This window comes from Labrus mixtus, chromosome 23 (assembly GCF_963584025.1).
Source record: "Labrus mixtus chromosome 23, fLabMix1.1, whole genome shotgun sequence".
Classification (NCBI taxonomy): domain Eukaryota; kingdom Metazoa; phylum Chordata; class Actinopteri; order Labriformes; family Labridae; genus Labrus; species Labrus mixtus.
This window is the reverse complement of record NC_083634.1, coordinates 2,463,833-2,482,058: the sequence shown is the minus strand read 5'-3', so window position 1 is coordinate 2,482,058 and position 18,226 is coordinate 2,463,833. Positions and strand designations below refer to the sequence as shown.

At 39.5% G+C, this 18,226-nt stretch overlaps 3 protein-coding genes across 3 annotated transcripts; all 3 read right to left on the bottom strand.

The window, feature by feature from the left end:
* Positions 1–68: 68 nt before the first annotated feature.
* Positions 69–3,572, bottom strand: LOC132958578 (uncharacterized). Its single transcript, XM_061031512.1, has 5 exons — positions 3,468–3,572; positions 2,644–3,345; positions 2,144–2,269; positions 2,006–2,046; positions 69–565 (listed from the first exon to the last, which is right to left on the bottom strand). The coding sequence occupies exons 1-5, from the start codon at positions 3,523–3,525 to the stop codon at positions 446–448; spliced, it is 1,047 nt and encodes a 348-aa protein (XP_060887495.1). The 5' UTR covers positions 3,526–3,572; the 3' UTR covers positions 69–445.
* A 2,844-nt stretch (positions 3,573–6,416) lies between these two features.
* On the bottom strand, positions 6,417–10,113 carry LOC132958626 (uncharacterized). The gene is made up of 5 exons (XM_061031581.1): positions 9,992–10,113; positions 9,172–9,867; positions 8,778–8,894; positions 8,173–8,210; positions 6,417–6,692 (listed from the first exon to the last, which is right to left on the bottom strand). The coding sequence occupies exons 1-5, from the start codon at positions 10,047–10,049 to the stop codon at positions 6,570–6,572; spliced, it is 1,032 nt and encodes a 343-aa protein (XP_060887564.1). The 5' UTR covers positions 10,050–10,113; the 3' UTR covers positions 6,417–6,569.
* Positions 10,114–13,113: 3,000 nt separating this feature from the next.
* LOC132958622 (uncharacterized) lies at positions 13,114–14,691 on the bottom strand. The gene is made up of 5 exons (XM_061031573.1): positions 14,569–14,691; positions 13,774–14,465; positions 13,545–13,676; positions 13,421–13,464; positions 13,114–13,334 (listed from the first exon to the last, which is right to left on the bottom strand). Exons 1-5 carry the CDS (start codon positions 14,610–14,612, stop codon positions 13,209–13,211), a joined length of 1,038 nt encoding a protein of 345 aa, XP_060887556.1. The 5' UTR covers positions 14,613–14,691; the 3' UTR covers positions 13,114–13,208.
* Between the last annotated feature and the right edge of the window lie 3,535 nt (positions 14,692–18,226).

The following is an 18,226-nucleotide window of genomic DNA, read 5'->3' as shown; positions in this document are numbered from 1 at the left end:
TCCAGCACTCTCAGTGATGCCGTCTTCACCAATTATTATACTAAAAGCTAGGGCTGTCGACAAAACGATTAAACTTTTTAATCGCAGCTTTAATCGGATGTTTGAAATTCCATTATTCACACTAGTGACATTCTTTTCCATCTCTGTAACTACACGGGGCACTGCAGAGACATATCCATGGTGTGCTAAAGGGACAAAATATCATCAACAAATTAAAAAACATTTAATTAATTTTAGACCTTATTAATCAGGATTAACTAGTTAATGCTGACAGCCCTAGAAAAACACAAAACAGCTGTACAATGGTTTCACTAGCTAACTCAAGTTATTCCAAGATACACATGGTGTTACATTCATCAGTTTTTACATTTAAATATGACTTTCACATAACTACCTTGTTTAATCCCCTGAACATTTTATTTCATTGACCAAAACATGTCCCGTCCTACTGCCTGACACCAGAGTACACACATTCACTCCAGGTATCATCCCTCTGTTTCCTTGATCTGCTGGCCTTGTGACCACTCAGGGCAGCGTAATGGAGGTTGTCTGCTTCCTGGTCACCCTAGCAACAGAAAACATACCAACTAGAGAAGTTACAAGCAGATTTTCAGCTTTTTTTTTCCTCATTTAATTTCCAAAAAGTAAAACCTTTTGATAATTTTTTAAGTGATTCAAAGTTTTCATCACTATTATGCAATGCTCTGTTGAGGTATATTAATGCTTTAACTTATAATGTATCTGATGACTCTCAGTGAAGTTGCATTTCACATGACTACATTTGGTCACTATGAATCTGTCTGGTAGGGGCGTAACAGTACACAGAGGTCACAGTGTTGATGAAGTGTGCAGTTGCTGTGGGATAGCTTTAAGTGTCACAGGAAGTCCATCCATCTGTCGTTAGTGCAACAATATGTACTATGTTCATTCATGCTCAATCGCTGCTTGTGTACAGCAGTGAAGGGCAGGGACCGCTTACTGGCTTATGGGAGCACAGGGTGGGATATTGTAACGAGGATTGAGTACTTTCAATAAATACTTGAGGCCAATGTGCTCTACTTCTGCATATGGGTGCAAAGCCTAAAATATGTATTAGCTTTGGTCATGTCTTTGACTCTCTCTGCTTTCATATCCGGAGTTTAAAAAAAGAAACAGCAGGTATAAGTTGTTGGACACCGGTTTTCTTTTGTCTAGGTCTTCTAGATTGGCTGTCATCTTACTCTTTTTCTTCTTGTGTTTTATTGTGTCTGCTTCTTCTTCTGAGTTTGTTGTTTAATAGCAAGTTGGCAAACAAAGCATTACCGCCACCTGGATTTGGGTTTGGATATTGCCTTGGGTAACTTCCTGTTTTCTTCACTCAGGCGTATTCGTCTAACTCCAATTCCCACATACTTCGGTCCATCAGACAGGGAACCAGTGGGGCAGGGTGCGCCGCCCAATAAAGCAAAACCGTGGCGCTGACGGCCCCGCAGCGGAAATTAGGAGTTATGACTTGTCGCAACAAATCATGTTGTCCATTTCTTGATGGTTCATGACAAATACACATTATGTAACACCTGGTTTGTTTGGTATTATCCAAAAGATGAATATAAATTTTCCAAGAATTTAGGTATGGTTCCTTTGGTCAAAGGGTTTTTGACAAATGTGCAAAAGAGGATTTTGAGAAAATGTAGAAAATAAAGCCTAAAATTTTACATTTTTAGAGGAGTAGCTGAAATATAGAATACTTGCGACTAAGATTTTTGATTCAGCGCCCGGGTGTTTTCAAGATATTTGTTAAATAATAATGTTGACTATTAAAGCACCACCGTGTTTTGTGCCTTAGAAGTAAGTGGAAATATCAACCCCTCTGCCTGTTTTCTGAGTTTTGCTCTAAGTGTTTTGGTGCCCCAAAATTAATTTTATTTAACCATAAGGAAAACACAATTCAGTTGTTATGACCGGTACATAAAACTGTCAAGCTAACTCAGTTAAATCAACAGTCATTTTAACAGATTATATTTACCTCTGCCGTTGTTGTAGTGGAGGCTGACACTCTTTGAGACTCTGTCATGAAATAGAAAAGGCTCTTTACTTAAAGAGCTTAATCTACTACTTAATCTTCAGCAAACCCAAGCTGTTGGACAGAAACAGAAACACTTACCTAAAGATTGGCAGCTTCTTTTGTTCATCTTGCATACATAGATAATCAGTGCAACAACCAGGATGGTGGTGAATGCCAAACATCCACTCAAGAAAAACACAAGAGAGTCAGGAGCGTTTTCAGCATCTGCAGAAAGTAAGACATCATGAGACAACAGGAAGCATTTTAGTAGAATTAACAGATTTATACTGGCTATATTCAGCCATATTTTTATTCCAGATATTTGCAGATTTCTCAATATTGATCAAGATGTTGGCGGATATGAGCAAAGAAATACCAAATTTGGTTTGGGAACTGGCCATTGGAACATAGGCTAGTTAAAAATGCCCCCGTGTTTGAGTGGAAACAAAATATTGTCAGGTAATTTATTGATTTCTGAGCTCAATGTCGACCTCAAAAACTCAAATGATAGTCAGGTTATACAATTAAGTTGTTACTTCCGGATTTAGGTAACATCTGGTAGTATCTGGAATAAGTAATAGTTTCAACTTTGTACTTACTGGCTAAGTCCAGCTTGGTTCCGTTTCCAAACAGAATGTGTCCACATGTGGCAACAGCGCAGTAGTAAGTCCCAGCATGAGAAAGATTCAGGTTCTTCATTGGCAAGTTGTAGACACAAGTGTTTGTAATGGGTTTTCTAACACACTGATCATTCTGGCCTCCATGGGTGTAAATGAGTCCTGGATGAGATTCTTCAGAGTTTCTGAACCAGTAAACGCTGTGTTCTCCATCACAGGTCCCAGTGTGGACTGTACAGTTTAGAGTCACAGAGCCTCCTGGCTGGATGGTCTCAGGTTCTGACTGACGGACCATCGTTGTGATGTTCCAACCAGTACCTTTCACACTAAGAGTAGTTCCATCTGCAAATTGAAAACTGTATGCGTAGCTACTTACACAGTAATAGGTGGCTGAATCCGAAGTGATCAAATTTGTGATTTTCAAGTGGTTGTTCCCATCTTTAGTCTCCAATGTGAAGCGTGTATTGCCCTTGAACTCTTCACTAAAAGTGCCATTTGAATCGTGTTTATAGAAACTAGAGATGAGCCTTGGCTTCTGTCCCAGAGCCTGTTTGTACCAGAAAATCATTGCTGCCACATCACCTTCAAAGAAACATTGTAAAGTCACGCTGTCACCGGCGTCAGCCGTTATAAAACTTCTCTCTTGACGCACATTAAAGGACATTTTGACACCAGTTGTCAGAGCTGTAAATAAAGAAGACAAAGAAAGGGATAAATGTAATATGGAAGTTTATCTTAGTGATTGAATATGATCACTGAATACACATTTGCAGGAAATAAATACATCCAGAATAAACTTGACTTACCTATTCTCCACAGGCAAAAAGCAGTCAGGTATGAAGCTAACCTCAGAGATGTCATCATGATCAAACTGTCTTGATGAATGAAGATAACCTCAAATGTCCTTCACTCTTACAGGAGAGGACTGTCTGTGATTGGCTAACAAGAAGTGACAACCCATGGTCACGGCCCCCTCCATTCATTCATTCTCGAGAAGAAAGTCACTTAAAGAGACTCAACTCCCATAACATGACTGATGTTTCAAACCACACAGCATGAACAGAATCAAATGGGACAGTCTAAATCAGTGGTTCTCAACTGGTCTATCCTCGGGACCCACCACCAACTCCTTCTTGAAAAAACGGGACCCGAATTCCAGATATGTTTTTAACCAATCAGATTTGTTCAATGAAAAATTGTGCAGTTTGGACCTCAGCCGGTACAAAACATGTGACAGAACAATGAGACGGAGCAAAACACAGATGTTGAAAAAGCGCTTCATAGACTTTTTGACTCTATATTTTACAGGCATATGTTAGTGACCCACTGAAAATGGCTCGGAAACCCAATTTTGGGTCCCGACCCACCAGTTGAGAAACACTGGTCTAAATGCTCAACTGAAGTCATTCGCTTTTTATAAACAGCAACAGAAAAAAATGTCAGGAATAGGCACATTTGTATATATTAACTTATTAATTTTTGCCTGTTTCCTAGCTAATGTTTGGATTTAAATGCAAAAGAAGCCTTATTTTATTTAACAATAATGTTAAATAAAATAATATTTAAACCAGTGACCTATTATGCTAATCCCCTTTTAAAACTCCTGGCTGAATGCTTCCCACATGGGAAAAGTGTCAGATCATCACCGCCGTTCGCTGCCACTCTAGTCAATGATTGTGTTTCCACAGTGAGTGTCTTGGTCTGTTTCTGGAGCGTGCCACGAGCACTACTACGCTCTGCTCCGTTTCAAATACGCTGTGATTCCATTTCCCACCGAGTCAATGCAGGCACGTGTCAAGCTGGATAGAATCAGACAAGTCAGACAAGGAAATGCACAGAGCGTCCGGTCAATAAAAAAAAAAAAAACACACACACACACAATATACAGATCCAGTGGGGCAGGGCGCACTAAACGGCTTGTTCTGCAAATCTCCTGATATGAAATTAAGAAATTCACAAGACAGCTTAAAGCCTCTACGTTATCCATTGAAACCTCTTCTCTCAGCACTGGAAAACAGCCCTCCCCTGGCAGTCCTGCAGTATTCTGAAGGCTTTCTTTGGAAAAACCTGATTCCTAGATTTAATCCTATGTGATAGAACTTTTAGTCATGGGGATCACCAAAAACAACAGAGTTTATCTTCTAGGAACCATGAATGTCTTTGTCAGATTCAATGGAAATCCATCTTGTTGACATGACATTTCGCATAAAGTCCCAAGAGCCAGTCAAATGTATTTATTGGCAACCAGTGACAGAGTTAAGGACTGAGGCTGACATCAACTGGACTCGATAGCCTTTGTTTTAAAAAAAATTACATGTACAGTGTTTCACTTACATACAACAGTTGAGATGTTTTGCTCAGAAACCAAGTGATGGAGCAGCCAACCAACTAGCATTGCTAGCATTTTACAATGCAGCTACACTGTACTTCAAATGACACAGTCAGAGACAATGTGATGACAGACTGCATACATTAATGTTACAGAGTTTTTAATGGGATGATCACTTGGCTTTTATTTTATCAATCACTTTTACAAATTTGACTGAGACATTCAAGTTCAACTGTGGAGCTGCTGTGCATGAAAACACTGCTAACTTCCTGTCTGAAACCACAGACAAAGAGTGTGATGGGGCCTTGAAGAGATGCATGACCAAGTAGTTGAATTGAAGACTTACAAATACACAGACTCTATAAAAAGATCACTAAATCTCTGGGTTTGTGGTGTTCTGTTGGCACAAGTGTGACATTGGAATACTTGGTAAGTGGTTGGAAAAAGCTAATAACTACACTAGAAATGGACACCTTTTTTGTGACCGACCTTTTCATTTATTCTGAACAAGATTTGTAGGTTTACATCATCAGATAGATTCAGTAGATTACATCTCAAAGAACCAAACAAAAATGACGATATCACCAACATGACATACACCTACAAATATGGATTTATGTGGACACCTTTTTTTCCCACCATGTTCACGATGTGTTTCAAGGTAATGCTAGTGTTGCAACTGTGCTATGAAAAGGCTGGCCTTACTTAGTCCCATCGTTTCAATTATTGCATGATGTTTGGGGAGCTTTGCTGACCATAACCCTCGTGCAATAAATGTGAGCGTTCTAGCTTCCTGATGGCTGCTAAGATGTTTTATTCAAGTTCTCATTTGCTTTTGATGCCACAACTGAGTTTCACTTTCTGTTGAGTTTGGTGGTCTCACGTTATCTTGTTCTTTTCTATAACTTTAGTCTCTTTCTGTGACTCATTTTATGAAGAAATTCCATCTTTAGTTCCAACTTGGGAGCAAATAGCAAATAGATGCTGGGTTTAATTATTGTATAAGGAAATATTCACACCTGAACTACAAATTCCACACAATTTGACAACATGTCCATCTTCTAACATGCGTCCACTTGACATCTACATATCTATGAGCATGAGTCATTATTTCAGCAAAGCATCACTCAGAGGGGGCTATGGAGCAGATAGGTGTGGCCTGTAAATATCGGCCAAATTCTCACTCAAGTCTGAAGGGCTTTGCAGGAGGCCCAACATTGGTACTGTTCTTTTTTATGTTTCTTCTTTTTATTTTACAATGACAACTCTCTAAGTGCCAGACACTGACACCAGAGAACCAGAGAGTTGATTGGATTGTTGTAGGTTGTAGATTACGGTTGTGTGTCTGTAGATTGCACACTACAGTTATGTTGAGAGTGGAAAACAAAATGCTTTCACAATGGAAAAAAAACCTGGCTGCTGGAGGCTCTTTTATACAAGTTTATTGAAAGGCAGAACTTTATATTCAGTGAATCAAGGCAACACCTGACAGAAAAATGTACATTATACATCTTGATAAACACATTCATTTAAACATGTTCTTACATATTTACAATTTACAAAGTCATAATGTGCAGCTCTACTGCCTCACACTGGAGTACACACATTCATTTAGGGTGTCACACTCATGTCTTGTTGGTCTGTTGTTTACCTTTTGTACCCTCAGAACAGAGTAATGGATGCCATCTGTGTCTTGGAAATCCTGGTATTAAAAAATGACAACATTAATCAATATTTTATTACATATTGAAATTACCAGCAAAAAATGGGCCTTTTAACCCAGACTAATATAACAGCACTTATAAGGTAGAATATTTTTGGTTTTGCAAAAGGCCATTTTTACTGAATGAACAAGTTAACAATAAGAAAGTTTGTTTGTTTGTTTTATTTGGATCCCCATTAGCTTCAGCATAGCGAGAAGCTATTCTCCCTGGGGTCCGCAGATTATATTGTGACAATACATTTTACAGATTCATTATATATTATTCTTTTCACACTACACAAACATTCCACAACATATATATATATATATAAATGAATAAAAACCCAAAAGAAACAGACAAACACAAAGGCTCCGTCAGATTTACAGCATCTAAAACATCACATGGTTACACACACAAAAAAAGGACTGGCATTCTCATATATATCATTCATGTCTTCATGTTTAATCTCTGAAGGTGAGGTTTTGAGATAAGTCCTCATGAGATTCTACCTCACCTGCACATGTGTTTTATTTTTTATTTGTTTTAATTTTCTGTTTGACTCTTCTTTCAAAAAATGTGCAAATAAACTAAACTAAACTGAACATCTTAGAGATTATTAAAGGCGAGTCGGTTGTCTCTCAGCCAGAATGTCTGGGCTTCGACCCCCATCTCCTGCAGCCACATGTCCGATGTGTCCTTAAGCAAGAAACTTAACCCCAAGTTACTCCCCCTGCTTCATCTGCAATTTATTAATGGGTATTAATGTGATTGGTTTCTTCTGATGGACACTTCATATAGCAGCCTCTTCCATCAGTGTGTGAATGGGTGTTAATGTGTAGGTGTAACCTGTGATGTAAAAGTGCTTTTAGTAGTCATAAGACTAGAAATGTGTCAAGTCCATTTACCATTTTAACATTTAATGATGAATAACTAAAAGGTTTTGGTCCTGAACAGAACAGAAGTGCAAAGTACTGTACAACCAGAAACTCCAGTTCTTGAACGTTCAGGTTCTGGGTGCACTACTTGCAGGTTAGCGGTAAATGGATAGTACTTATATAGCACTGTTCTGGTCTTCTGACCACTCAAAGTGCACTTCCACTACACGTCACATTCACCCATTCACACCACATTCCCTCCATTATGGTAGAGGTTACTATATTAAGTGTCCATCAGTATTACACATTAAAAGGCCGCTGGCTATGCCAATTTATAGGGTTATAGCGTTCAGTGTCTTGTCGCAGGCCACTTGGACATTTGGACTGCAGGAGTTGAGATCAAACCACCAACATTTTAATTGAAAGGCGACTAAATCTACCACTGAGCCACACCTACTCCAGGTAAGAAGACAAGCTAGTGTAAGCAGTTTAGCTAAAAACGATTGTTCTGAATTGCGTTAATGGGCCATTTTTATTTTACTTTGCAGACTAGCTCTTGAACTTATTTTGTTGAAGACATTGATAAGGAAAACAAAAAACTCACCACTGCATTTGAAGTCAAGCCAGCTGAAGTCCTCGAGTCTGGTTTAAGAAAAAATAAATAAAACCATACATTTACTTTGCGTAGTGTGAGGAAAATATGTCACTGATTCAATCTACATTTCAAAAGCAGATTGAAGGTATTAGAGCACCATGCATAAGGTTGTAGATGCTTTAAATAATGACTTTCTACTCTGTGACACAAGGTCTTTTTACCTGGGTTTTGTAGTATTTTTAATGTTTTGTGTGTCTGTAACTTTTTAATGTGCTAATTCCAGTCTTAGCCAGGACACTCATTTGAAAAATATTCTTAAACTCAGAGCTTTTCCTGTTTAAATAAACTTTAAATGAAACAGGTGGTATGTTACGGCTCAACATCATCATGGAATATCTTGAGTTTGATAATCTTGTCTTGATTTAGTTCAACTAGAAAGTATTTGAGTTGCTGACACATTGTCTGTAAATGTGAGTGGGCGTCAAGACGTTGGTCTTTTAAAAGTCTTTACGTTCTTGCAAAGTCTTCGAGCGTATGGCAGGCATTAAAACATGGTGTTGCCTTGACAAAAGCATAGGTTGATAATACTACCAACAGTATGACAGTTAGCCTACCTGTACATTGGCTGCGGTTACTTCTGTACGTTGTATAAGTTGCATACCCCAGTATGATGACCAGTGTCATGCTGAATGCCAAAGCTCCAATTAAGAAATACTCCAGGACAATTCCATCTGCAGATTCAGAAGAAAGGAGGCATTGGGCAACTTTAGAGCCTGACAGAGGTAGTAATCAGAACGGACGTAATTATAAAACATCCCCTTTAAAGATTCTTATGCTCCATGTTCATCCATTTCTCATCCCTTAACAGTATGTGTCCACACAAGATACAACAGCACAGTATATGGTTTGCAATTGGTAAAGCCGTACCTTTAGCTGGTATTTCTAGATGTATGCAAAACCTGGAAATGATATATTTATAGTAATTTCTTGCAACATCTTTGTACTTACTTGCAGAGTCCAATTGTGTCTTATTTCCAAACAGAATGTGTCCACATGTGGCAACAGCGCAGTAAGTCCCATCATGAGAAAGATTCTGTTTTTCCACTGGCAAGTTGTAGAAGCAGGTGTGTAGTTGTGTGTTAGATTCCCTCTGATCATTCCTGCCTCCATGGGTGTAAAAGAGTCCTGGATGAGATCCTTCAGAGGTTTTGAACCAGTACACACTGTGTTCTCCATCACAGGTTCCAGTGTTGATTGAACAGCTCAGAGCCCCAGAGCCTCCTGGCTGAATTCTCTCAGATTGTGACTGATGGACTATCGCTGGGATCCTCAAATCTGAACCCTTTACACTAACAGTAGTGCCCTCTACAAATTCAAAATCGTTTTCAAAGCTCCCTGTACAGTAGTAGGTAGCTGAGTCTGAAATGACTAAATTCCTGATTGTCAAGTGATTTTCACCATCTCCTGTGACCAATCTGAGACGATCATTGTTCTTGAATTCATTAAGAAAGTTTCCACTTGTCTGATGTCGATAGAAGACAGTCATGGGCTTTGGTTTCTCTCCCAGACTTTGTTTGTACCAGAAAAACATTACTGCATGAGCTTCATAGAAACATTTCAATGTCACATTATCACCCACATTAGCTGGTATAACACCGCTCTCTTGACGCACATATATGGACGATTTCAGATCAGTCGTCTGAGCTGAAAGAAAGGAGGAAAGAGATCCAAAAATAAGAGATAGATTCATCCTGATGATGAAATTCAACATTTATAATTATTATATGTGAGGTATTGCATATAAAAACCTTTACAACAAACAACTCACCCAAGTCTCCAAAGAACAGATAAGTCAGATACAATGCTAAGCTCAGGGGTGTCATCATGTGGAGTTTGCTGCGTCGAATGAAAAGAATCTAGGTACTTTGAAGTGAATAAGAAGGGAGGACTGCGTTTGATTGGCTAGTCAGAAGGGCCACCCCAATATTTGATCTGAAACGATGAAAACACATTCAGGGCTGCATTGGAATGCATTGTTTAGTTTAGCTATTTATAGAGACAACATTCTTTATCTGGTTTTATTTTTTTACTCTACAACCTGACATGGTTGTATTGATGAATGACCTTTAACACTGCTATGATCAACTGGAGGGAATATAGGCAAAAGCGACAGTAACTTATTAGTGTTCTGTTAGTGTGGTTCAGGTATGTAAAATGTTGGAGGCGCCAAGTGGTTAGTGCCAAGTGTAAGGAGTTGTAAATCCCAACTGTGGCTCCTTTCCCCCCATCTCCTTCCCCACTCTCTCTCTCTCTCTGTCCCTGATTTTAGATTGTCCTGTCTCTACAATAAAAGCACAAAAAAGACCCAAAATAAACCTTACGAAAAAAAAAAAGTCAAAATGGTCTCTACAGCCTTTAAAAAAATCAACAACAGCAACAGCAAGGATATTGAAGTACCCTATTAATTGTCATCTACTAATGATGGTGTTGAGTTTCTAGAATATTCCAGATTATTATTATTTTTTTTAGATTTAATTTTGGGCATTTAGTGCATTCATTGTCGAGATAGCACTGTGGATAGAGTTGGAAATTGGTGAGAGAGAGAGTGGGGAATGACACGTGGCTCCTTTTGCCACAGGTCAGAATTGAACCCGGGCCGCCCACCTGGATGACTATAGCCTGACTGACCAAAGAACCACCATTAAGCACTAACCACTACGCCACAGTGCCCCAATATTCCTGATTATTGAGAGAGATTTAGTCAGTGACAGTGTACAGACTTACAGTGAGTGAGACAGAACCAGAGAGATTAAAGATGAACAAAATAAGTACTAAATCACAACAGAAAGAAGACAGCAGTTACTTTTGCTGTTGTGGTTATTATTGATACACTTAGATTATGTAGTTAACAGAAGTAACCTGTGATGTTTCTAATATCACATTTCCCTCCCTTAAAAAAACAGATCAGGGTGAGTTTTTTGGTTCATACAACAGTAAATGAAACACTTAGTGTGTTGGCTTAACTCTCTGCAAGGCTGAATTATCAGGTTATAATATGAAGGCATGAAAACATATTTATGCTAACACCAACTTTAGCTAATCATTCCCCAGTATGGCAGGTCTTTGGGATATCCAGCAATCTTTAACTGTAAATGTGTTGCTTGAGCAATTTTGGGAAACATATTAGAATAGTTGAATGCATATGTACATATATGTTTTTTGTTTAATAAAGACGATTTTGTTTAACAGTTCAAGGCCAACTCAATGCTAAAGTAGCTAGCTTTCAAGAGTTTGATGGTAAAAGAACATTTGTTAAAGAGCCTAGATGTTCACAGCTCAATGTTTAACCTTTATTGTTCAAATTATTTCCTCTTATGTTCTTGTCATCGTCTGGGCACTGGAGAGAAACTGCTGGGCTGCTTCGCATGAAAACACTGCAGACGCTTCCTGTTTGAAACCACTCAGACAAAAAGAGCAGCGGGGCCGCATGAACAAAGGTTAGCCTACCGAGAGCTAGTCTTTGACTTGCCGACCACACAGTGACAAAAAAAAAAAACATAGTTACACCCCTGGGCTTAAGGGAACAAAGAGTGCATTTACAGTAAACAACTTGTAAATGATGAAAGCCTTATCAAAGCGTTGAGTGTGGCCCTTGCTATCAGGCAGATAAGTTGGTGCTAAGCTCAAGACAACAATGGCAGGTCTTGTCACCATGCTTGTGTTTCTTAGCACACTGCCACACCTAGAACATGTCCTGTCTGTATGCAGCTAGCTTGATATTTGCAATGGAAACTCAACCCTGCATTAGACCGATACATTCAAGGTTAGCTCCTCAAAGTTTAATACATATTAGAACTATTGAAGCCTCTGTTTTGTAAGCAAACGGGCCCTTAAATACACCAAAAGACCCAACATCTCAAGTGCTCCTGAAATGGTTGTGATTGGTATGTAATGTGAAAAGATGGAAGACAATGGAGCATAGCATCTAATGCTAAAGAAGAAATTACAGAGGGTTTGTCATGTCTTAACAGGACGGTGTTCTGATTAATTAGGAAAAAAAGGCTCAAAATGTATTAGAGAAATCATTTCTTGGAGTATTCCACTCAATTTGATTTACATTTGATGCCTGCTTTACATTTAATTTTTAACCTTGACCTCAGGGTCACGGCTCCAGAGAGACTTCAACCTCATTCGATCCATTGTTCTTCCATCCTGCCTTGACCCTTTCCCTCAAAAACTAATGCAACCCTGTTTTTAAACCACACAATAAGACGGTTGGTTTTTTGATACTACTCCTGTATGTTCTGATCAATGTGACTTGATTACATTTAGGAACCACAATGTCCTCTTGTTGGGAGTGGAGTGAAAGCTGTGGACCTGTCATTATGATGAGAGTTCTTTTAGGGAACTGAAAAATGTAAAAAGGAAATGGTAACAAATCACCAAATTTAATTTTGATCGTCTAACTTTCTTTGCATGGGCGACCAGTTCAGTGTGGTCTGTTGGCGATAGAGGTAAGTAAAAGCGATTTAACTTGAAAATGAATTTGAGTAACTATAATGCCATGATAATAGCCTACCTGCTAAAGGTTACACTTTGTGTGCACAGCCTGTTTGCTGCATCTAAGACTCATACTTTCACACACGGTTTGTAGAGGTGTGAGATGCTGTGGCCTGTAAGCTGCAGGCCGGCCTTCCTTTGTTCAAACTCTGCTAGGACTCATGTTTCCACCAATGGAAACTTGCACTCAGTACCTCACACCACCTTCACCACAAGAGTGAGAGGCTAGGTTTCTGACTGCAGAAGATATTTATAGATAGCAGGGGATTTTCATACTTCATAGACTGCTTGTCTAAATTTGTACCCAGTATCAAACTTTATGTACGGACACGATGAGCCCTTTGACTGTTATACCTTCAAGAGACACCCTTTAAGTGAGAATACTGCAAATACATTGACAAAGGAAAAAGTATTTTATTGCAATTTATTTGCCATCGTACATTAAGTGGATTTAAGTGACCTTGAGGAAAGAAGTGATGAGTCCTTTACACTTTTCTGCTCTTAACTCTGGAGTATACACAGTGGGTCTCTGTGCTCTCTTCTTGGCGATGTCGCTCACTGGTTCTGTTCAGACTCAGAGCTGCATAGTGGAGAATATCCACATCTTGTCCCTGGTAATGACAAAAGAAGTTAGACATAGCACTGGTGTGAAAAGTAGTTGTGAATAAGACTGCATGAAGGGATTTATTTCACTTACCGTGGTGTCAGAGGCTGCAGAAACTGTCAGATGACGATCTGTCCCTGCAAATCAAAGCACATGAATGACAAAGCAAGATGATTGCAGGACAGTTTTAAATGTTTTAAGAAAGATATCATCACACCTTCGCAGAGAGAACATGATTTTTTGTTCAACTTGTAAATGATGACAGCCAAGGTGAGGAGCATGATAATGGAACCTGCCAATACCACGCTCAGGCAAGACACCAGCAGAGAAGGGACTTTGGCAGAACCTCCTATGCAATCGAGAAAGAGAAATCTATGTTGCACATTTTGTATCAATGTGCAGATACATGTAGCAATACATGAGCCCTATTGGCTATTATAACCTACCTCGAACCTCCACTCTCGTTCCACTCCCAAACACAACCTCCCCACATGAAGCCAGAGCACAGTAGTACATCCCTGCATCAGAGGAGCTCGCAGCCTTTATAGGGAGGTTTAAAGTGCAGTTTCTCACTTGAGATTCAGAGTCAAACTTGCACTGACCCGCACTGTGATACATGATTGAAGGCTGAGCAGCTCCATGTCTGAACCAGTAGAAGGTCTGCTCCTCAGCACATTGTTCAGCGTGCACTGTACAGCTCAAATTCACAGAGTCTCCCACCCGGAGTGGCTCCAAAGCTGGCTGATGGACGACAGCTTGGGTGTTGGACGATGATGTTTTGACATGAAGAAACACCCCTTTTCCAAATTCAATGGCGTTGAATTCTAAAATCCCACAGTAGTACGTCGCTGAATCCGACAGTCGAATGCCTTTGATTATAAGATGGTTGATTCCGTCTTCAACTCCTACATCGACTTGAAACCGTTCTTTATACGCAGGGGAGATGGTGGCTTGTGCATTGAGCTTCATCCGTGTTGCAATGATGACAGGTTTGCCTCCCAAACTTTGCTGGTACCAAGAAATGAAGTTGACAGCATCGTTCTTAAACGAGCAGTGTAAAGTCACATCCCCCCCGATTATAGCTGTTTTAACCCCACTGTCCTGATAAATACCTGGGATCTTCATATCTGCTGCCACCCTACCTGCAAATAAATGTAAAAAGGCATATCATACATCCTTAGAAAACCTAAAACATTTCACTCAGACGTCTTTTCAGGACAGTCAAAAAATATAAAAGGTACTTACACATTCCACCAAGAAGCACCAGAAGAATGTGTGGCACCATCGCTACAGAGCTCCAGTTTCTTTTCTTTGAGTTGATGGCACCACCTAACTCTTATAGAAAACGAGGGCTGTTTGTGATTGGTCAGACATCAGGTGACGACAGTAAGTGCCACAACTTTGTTCTACAGCTGCAAGTCCACTTTTGAACGGAGGTGTAGAAGAAACTGCATGTCAGTGTTTGTTCTCTTCAGAAGGTTTTTCTTCTATTTGGCAAACATGCTGCCCTCCAATGCCATGGCACAAGTTTGTCATTATCTTGGCCAGATTTGTGTATGCATTGTAATTATTCATTGAATTAGGATGTGTACTTGTGGGGACGTGTGTGTTTAAAGGTACAATATGTAGAATTTTATTACAATGTTTACATTAAAATATCTAAACTAACTAAAAATTAACCCATGTTATATATATTTTTTGTGAATATTTACCTCAGGTTTTTCCAACAGCTATAAAAACCAGAGAAATCCTTTTTTTTACAGTTGTAACAGGGTGTGTCTTGTACTGAGCCACCATGACAGAAAGAATGTTTATCGTTGCCAAGAAAACACCAGACGTTAAGTCAAAGACCACTGCGGAAGGAAGTGGGAGCTGCTACTAAAAGCTGCCGTACTGTTGCTGTATGTGCTGCTGTGATAAAAACGTCATGTAAATTATACTTGGAAACATCGTCTGTAAACATATTCTCTTCCTCAGTGGGTTTCGCCTGTCCATCTTGACTACGGCCTAGTCGGAGTTCGTTTTTCTTGATTCCCCGCCAGCCTTGATGTCATCTTTCTGTTATTTTGCTTGAGAGTCCCCTGGTGGCGGGATTTAAATATTGTGCATTTAAATGGTGAAGTCCACAGAAAGGGAATAGTAAGTTGTTTCAGATGCATTAAGCTGGAATAACACATGCTCTCTCAAGCCTGAGATAAACACAAAGATTTTAGAAATCTTAACAGACACACGGCATGATGACAATGAGAGATAAAACAGTTTTGTTCCTAAAGTGTGTAGAGAGAAACAATATGACTAATACAGAACACCACACTGTGATAGAGTCCAACAAACAGGACCCCGACTGTAAAAAGTGAAAATCTCTCACGGTCTAAGGCGACTTTTGAGTACACATAGCATGACGACGGAGAGGAATTGGCCATAGGTTTTAGTCAGCTTTAACTATATAGTCCCAAAAATTTAAAAAAAGGAAATTATAGATAAAAATGTGGCGACAGCTTGAGCATGGGCTGTTCATGGACTTATGACCACACTTTATCCATAGTTGTGGATCAGTGAATGTCGAAAAAGTGGAAGAAGGCCAACCAAAAACCGAATGAGTCTGCTGAGATGAATCGCTTCAGTTATTGTGCTTGCTCATTATGACTATCAACCTGGCTCGCTCACATCAGGTCAACCTTCCCTGAAAGAATCTGAGTTGTTCCCAGAGACTGTAATTAATGGATGAAGCCTGAGTGATGTCACCCCTCTGTTACTGCAGTGGTCTTTAGTGTCCCATTAAGGTGGACGCCATGCTGGAAATCCTGTCTCACCTTAACTTTCAGATAAGAGCTGGAGCTGAGGCAGGTTTAAGCCTCTCTGACAAACCATTACACTACGCCCACCTGTGCCTTATTGTGAATAACTCTTATCCTTCATCAAATCAAAACAGATGAGTTATAAAGAAACGGATCACTGAGTGCCACTCAAAACATGAGCTAATAAGACATTTTTGTTTTTGGAACCAGGTTGTAAACATGTTTATTTCTGCTGTTAAAACAGGCTTTTTTGAATGGGGATGTGTGTGTGACTTCTGGTGCTTCTGCAGCCAGACTCAAATGGACACTCGATGAACTAGGGGATTTTTCACTTCCGCATCAGCTTCATTTTTCAAGACCAGAGACCAAGACCTGCATGGTTTTTCCCTTCATTGCGTCATTATAAACAAGAATCTGCCCTGTAGTGGTGGTGCATAAACCTTCCCTATGAGTAGTTAACTGCGTGGGACATTTGTGGTTTGATTAGATTGGGGCTCTGACTCTTGTTTGGTTAGGTTAAGGAAAGGTCATGGTTCAGGCAAAGACAATAAGTCAATGTGGATTTCTTTTGGAGATAAAACCTGAGGGCTCCTATACCCCTCAACCCCTTCACAAGCACACCATTCAAGATGGACAGATGAGAGAAAACTGCAGGAAATGTTTATAACCATACACAGATATTTACTTTATTTGTTGCAGTCATGTCATTTTTATGGGGTTGTGCAATTTGAAACATTAGTTAATCTAAGGGCGTGTGACTTGTTTGTATTACACAAGCTTGAAAGAATTCAAAGATCATATACTTGTGTTGGTCCTAACAGACTCTAAAGCAATGTTAACCACACTGCAGCCTTTTACCGAGCAGAAACGAGCTTCTGTGTGTGACTTTGAAAGTGTTTTGATCTTTGCGGTCTCTATGTACGTAAAAGAACAGAAGTCTCAGCATCAGCCTTCTCACCTGTACTTCCTGGATCGTGCTATATTCAGAAGAGTTGTTTACTGTGGTTTTGACAAGTTGCAGACACGGCTGCTTGTTAAACTGAATTCTTTGGCGTCTGCACTGATATTTGGAGCTCCGTCACTGAGCTCTTTCTTGTGTCTGTAAAAATTTGACATGCTTCTTATCAGACGGCACTTTAATTAAGTCACTGGCACCTCTTGTGAAACAATACCCAATGGCTTTAAAATATGAAAGTACAGTAGCTACAGTAGCAAGTAATTTCGCTTACTGTAGGTGTTGGGCTGCAGAGCCACGTGGAGCGACAACAAGTTTACTGCAAACTACTCAAATATAGAAAATTGTGATTTGGAGCTGATTTTGCAAAAATAATTATTTCTAGATTGTGAAGGCCAGTTTGTCCTGGTGTATTAATATCTGTTGTCTTTCTGCTAATGTTTAGCATTTAATTTTATATCAGCAGATACACCTTACTCTACTGCTTGTAATCACCTTTTTAAAACTGTCAGCTTTGTGTGCACACTCTCTATTGAGAGTCAGTGGAGATGGAAAAAAATTGCATCTGCCGTGGGTTACAAAATGAGAAACTGTCTTTCCATCTTGTATCAGTCCCATAATTTTGAGTCTAGCACCTCCAATTGAAAGGATATCTTGATGGTGGGGGTTTGGTATTTTTGGGATGTCTTTGACAGAAGCTGTCTTTGCTGTTTGACTCAGTTTGTCAGTCATAACTGTTAGGAATAAGTCAAACACATCAGGAGCTGCTACCTTAGATCCTCATTAGACATGATGTGGCAGCACATTGTTTTATGCCTGGAATTGGAAGTACATCAGGTCAGTTAAGGGTTGAAAAATAACTAATTTTTGCGGAATTATTTCTATTAAAAGTGATCTGAATAAATCAAAAGATGTCCTTCCTCCTTCAATACTACGACTGCTTCAAGTCAAACTATGTAGTGTAGGTTGTTTTTCTTTAACTTCCTTTAAGTGTAAGACTATATCAAGTACATTAGTATGCCTGTGAAACAACATAGTTGTTGTTGAGAAGCAACTGAAACAAACACTATAAAACCACACAGACATCCTGTCAGGCGGAGGGGAGGGCGGAAAAAAACACCTGAACTGAACGTGGGCGAGCTTGAC

Bases quoted from the DNA above. Each gene is read 5' to 3' on its own strand.
- LOC132958578 (XM_061031512.1), bottom strand. From the start codon at position 3,525: ATGATGACATCTCTGAGGTTAGCTTCATACCTGACTGCTTTTTGCCTG. The intron at 2,047-2,143 runs GTAAGTGTTTCT...ATTTCATGACAG, and splicing joins AAGAAGCTGCCAATCTTTAG to AGTCTCAAAGAGTGTCAGCC. The intron at 566-2,005 runs GTAAATATAATC...TTCTGTTGCTAG, and splicing joins CCACTACAACAACGGCAGAG to GGTGACCAGGAAGCAGACAA.
- LOC132958626 (XM_061031581.1), bottom strand. From the start codon at position 10,049: ATGATGACACCCCTGAGCTTAGCATTGTATCTGACTTATCTGTTCTTT. The intron at 8,895-9,171 runs GTAAGTACAAAG...CTGAATCTGCAG, and splicing joins GACACAATTGGACTCTGCAA to ATGGAATTGTCCTGGAGTAT. The intron at 8,211-8,777 runs GTAGGCTAACTG...TTCTTAAACCAG, and splicing joins TAACCGCAGCCAATGTACAG to ACTCGAGGACTTCAGCTGGC.
- LOC132958622 (XM_061031573.1), bottom strand. From the start codon at position 14,612: ATGGTGCCACACATTCTTCTGGTGCTTCTTGGTGGAATGTGTAA. The intron at 14,466-14,568 runs GTACCTTTTATA...ATTTGCAGGTAG, and splicing joins CTTCTTGGTGGAATGTGTAA to GGTGGCAGCAGATATGAAGA. The intron at 13,465-13,544 runs GTGTGATGATAT...TTTGATTTGCAG, and splicing joins ATCATGTTCTCTCTGCGAAG to GGACAGATCGTCATCTGACA.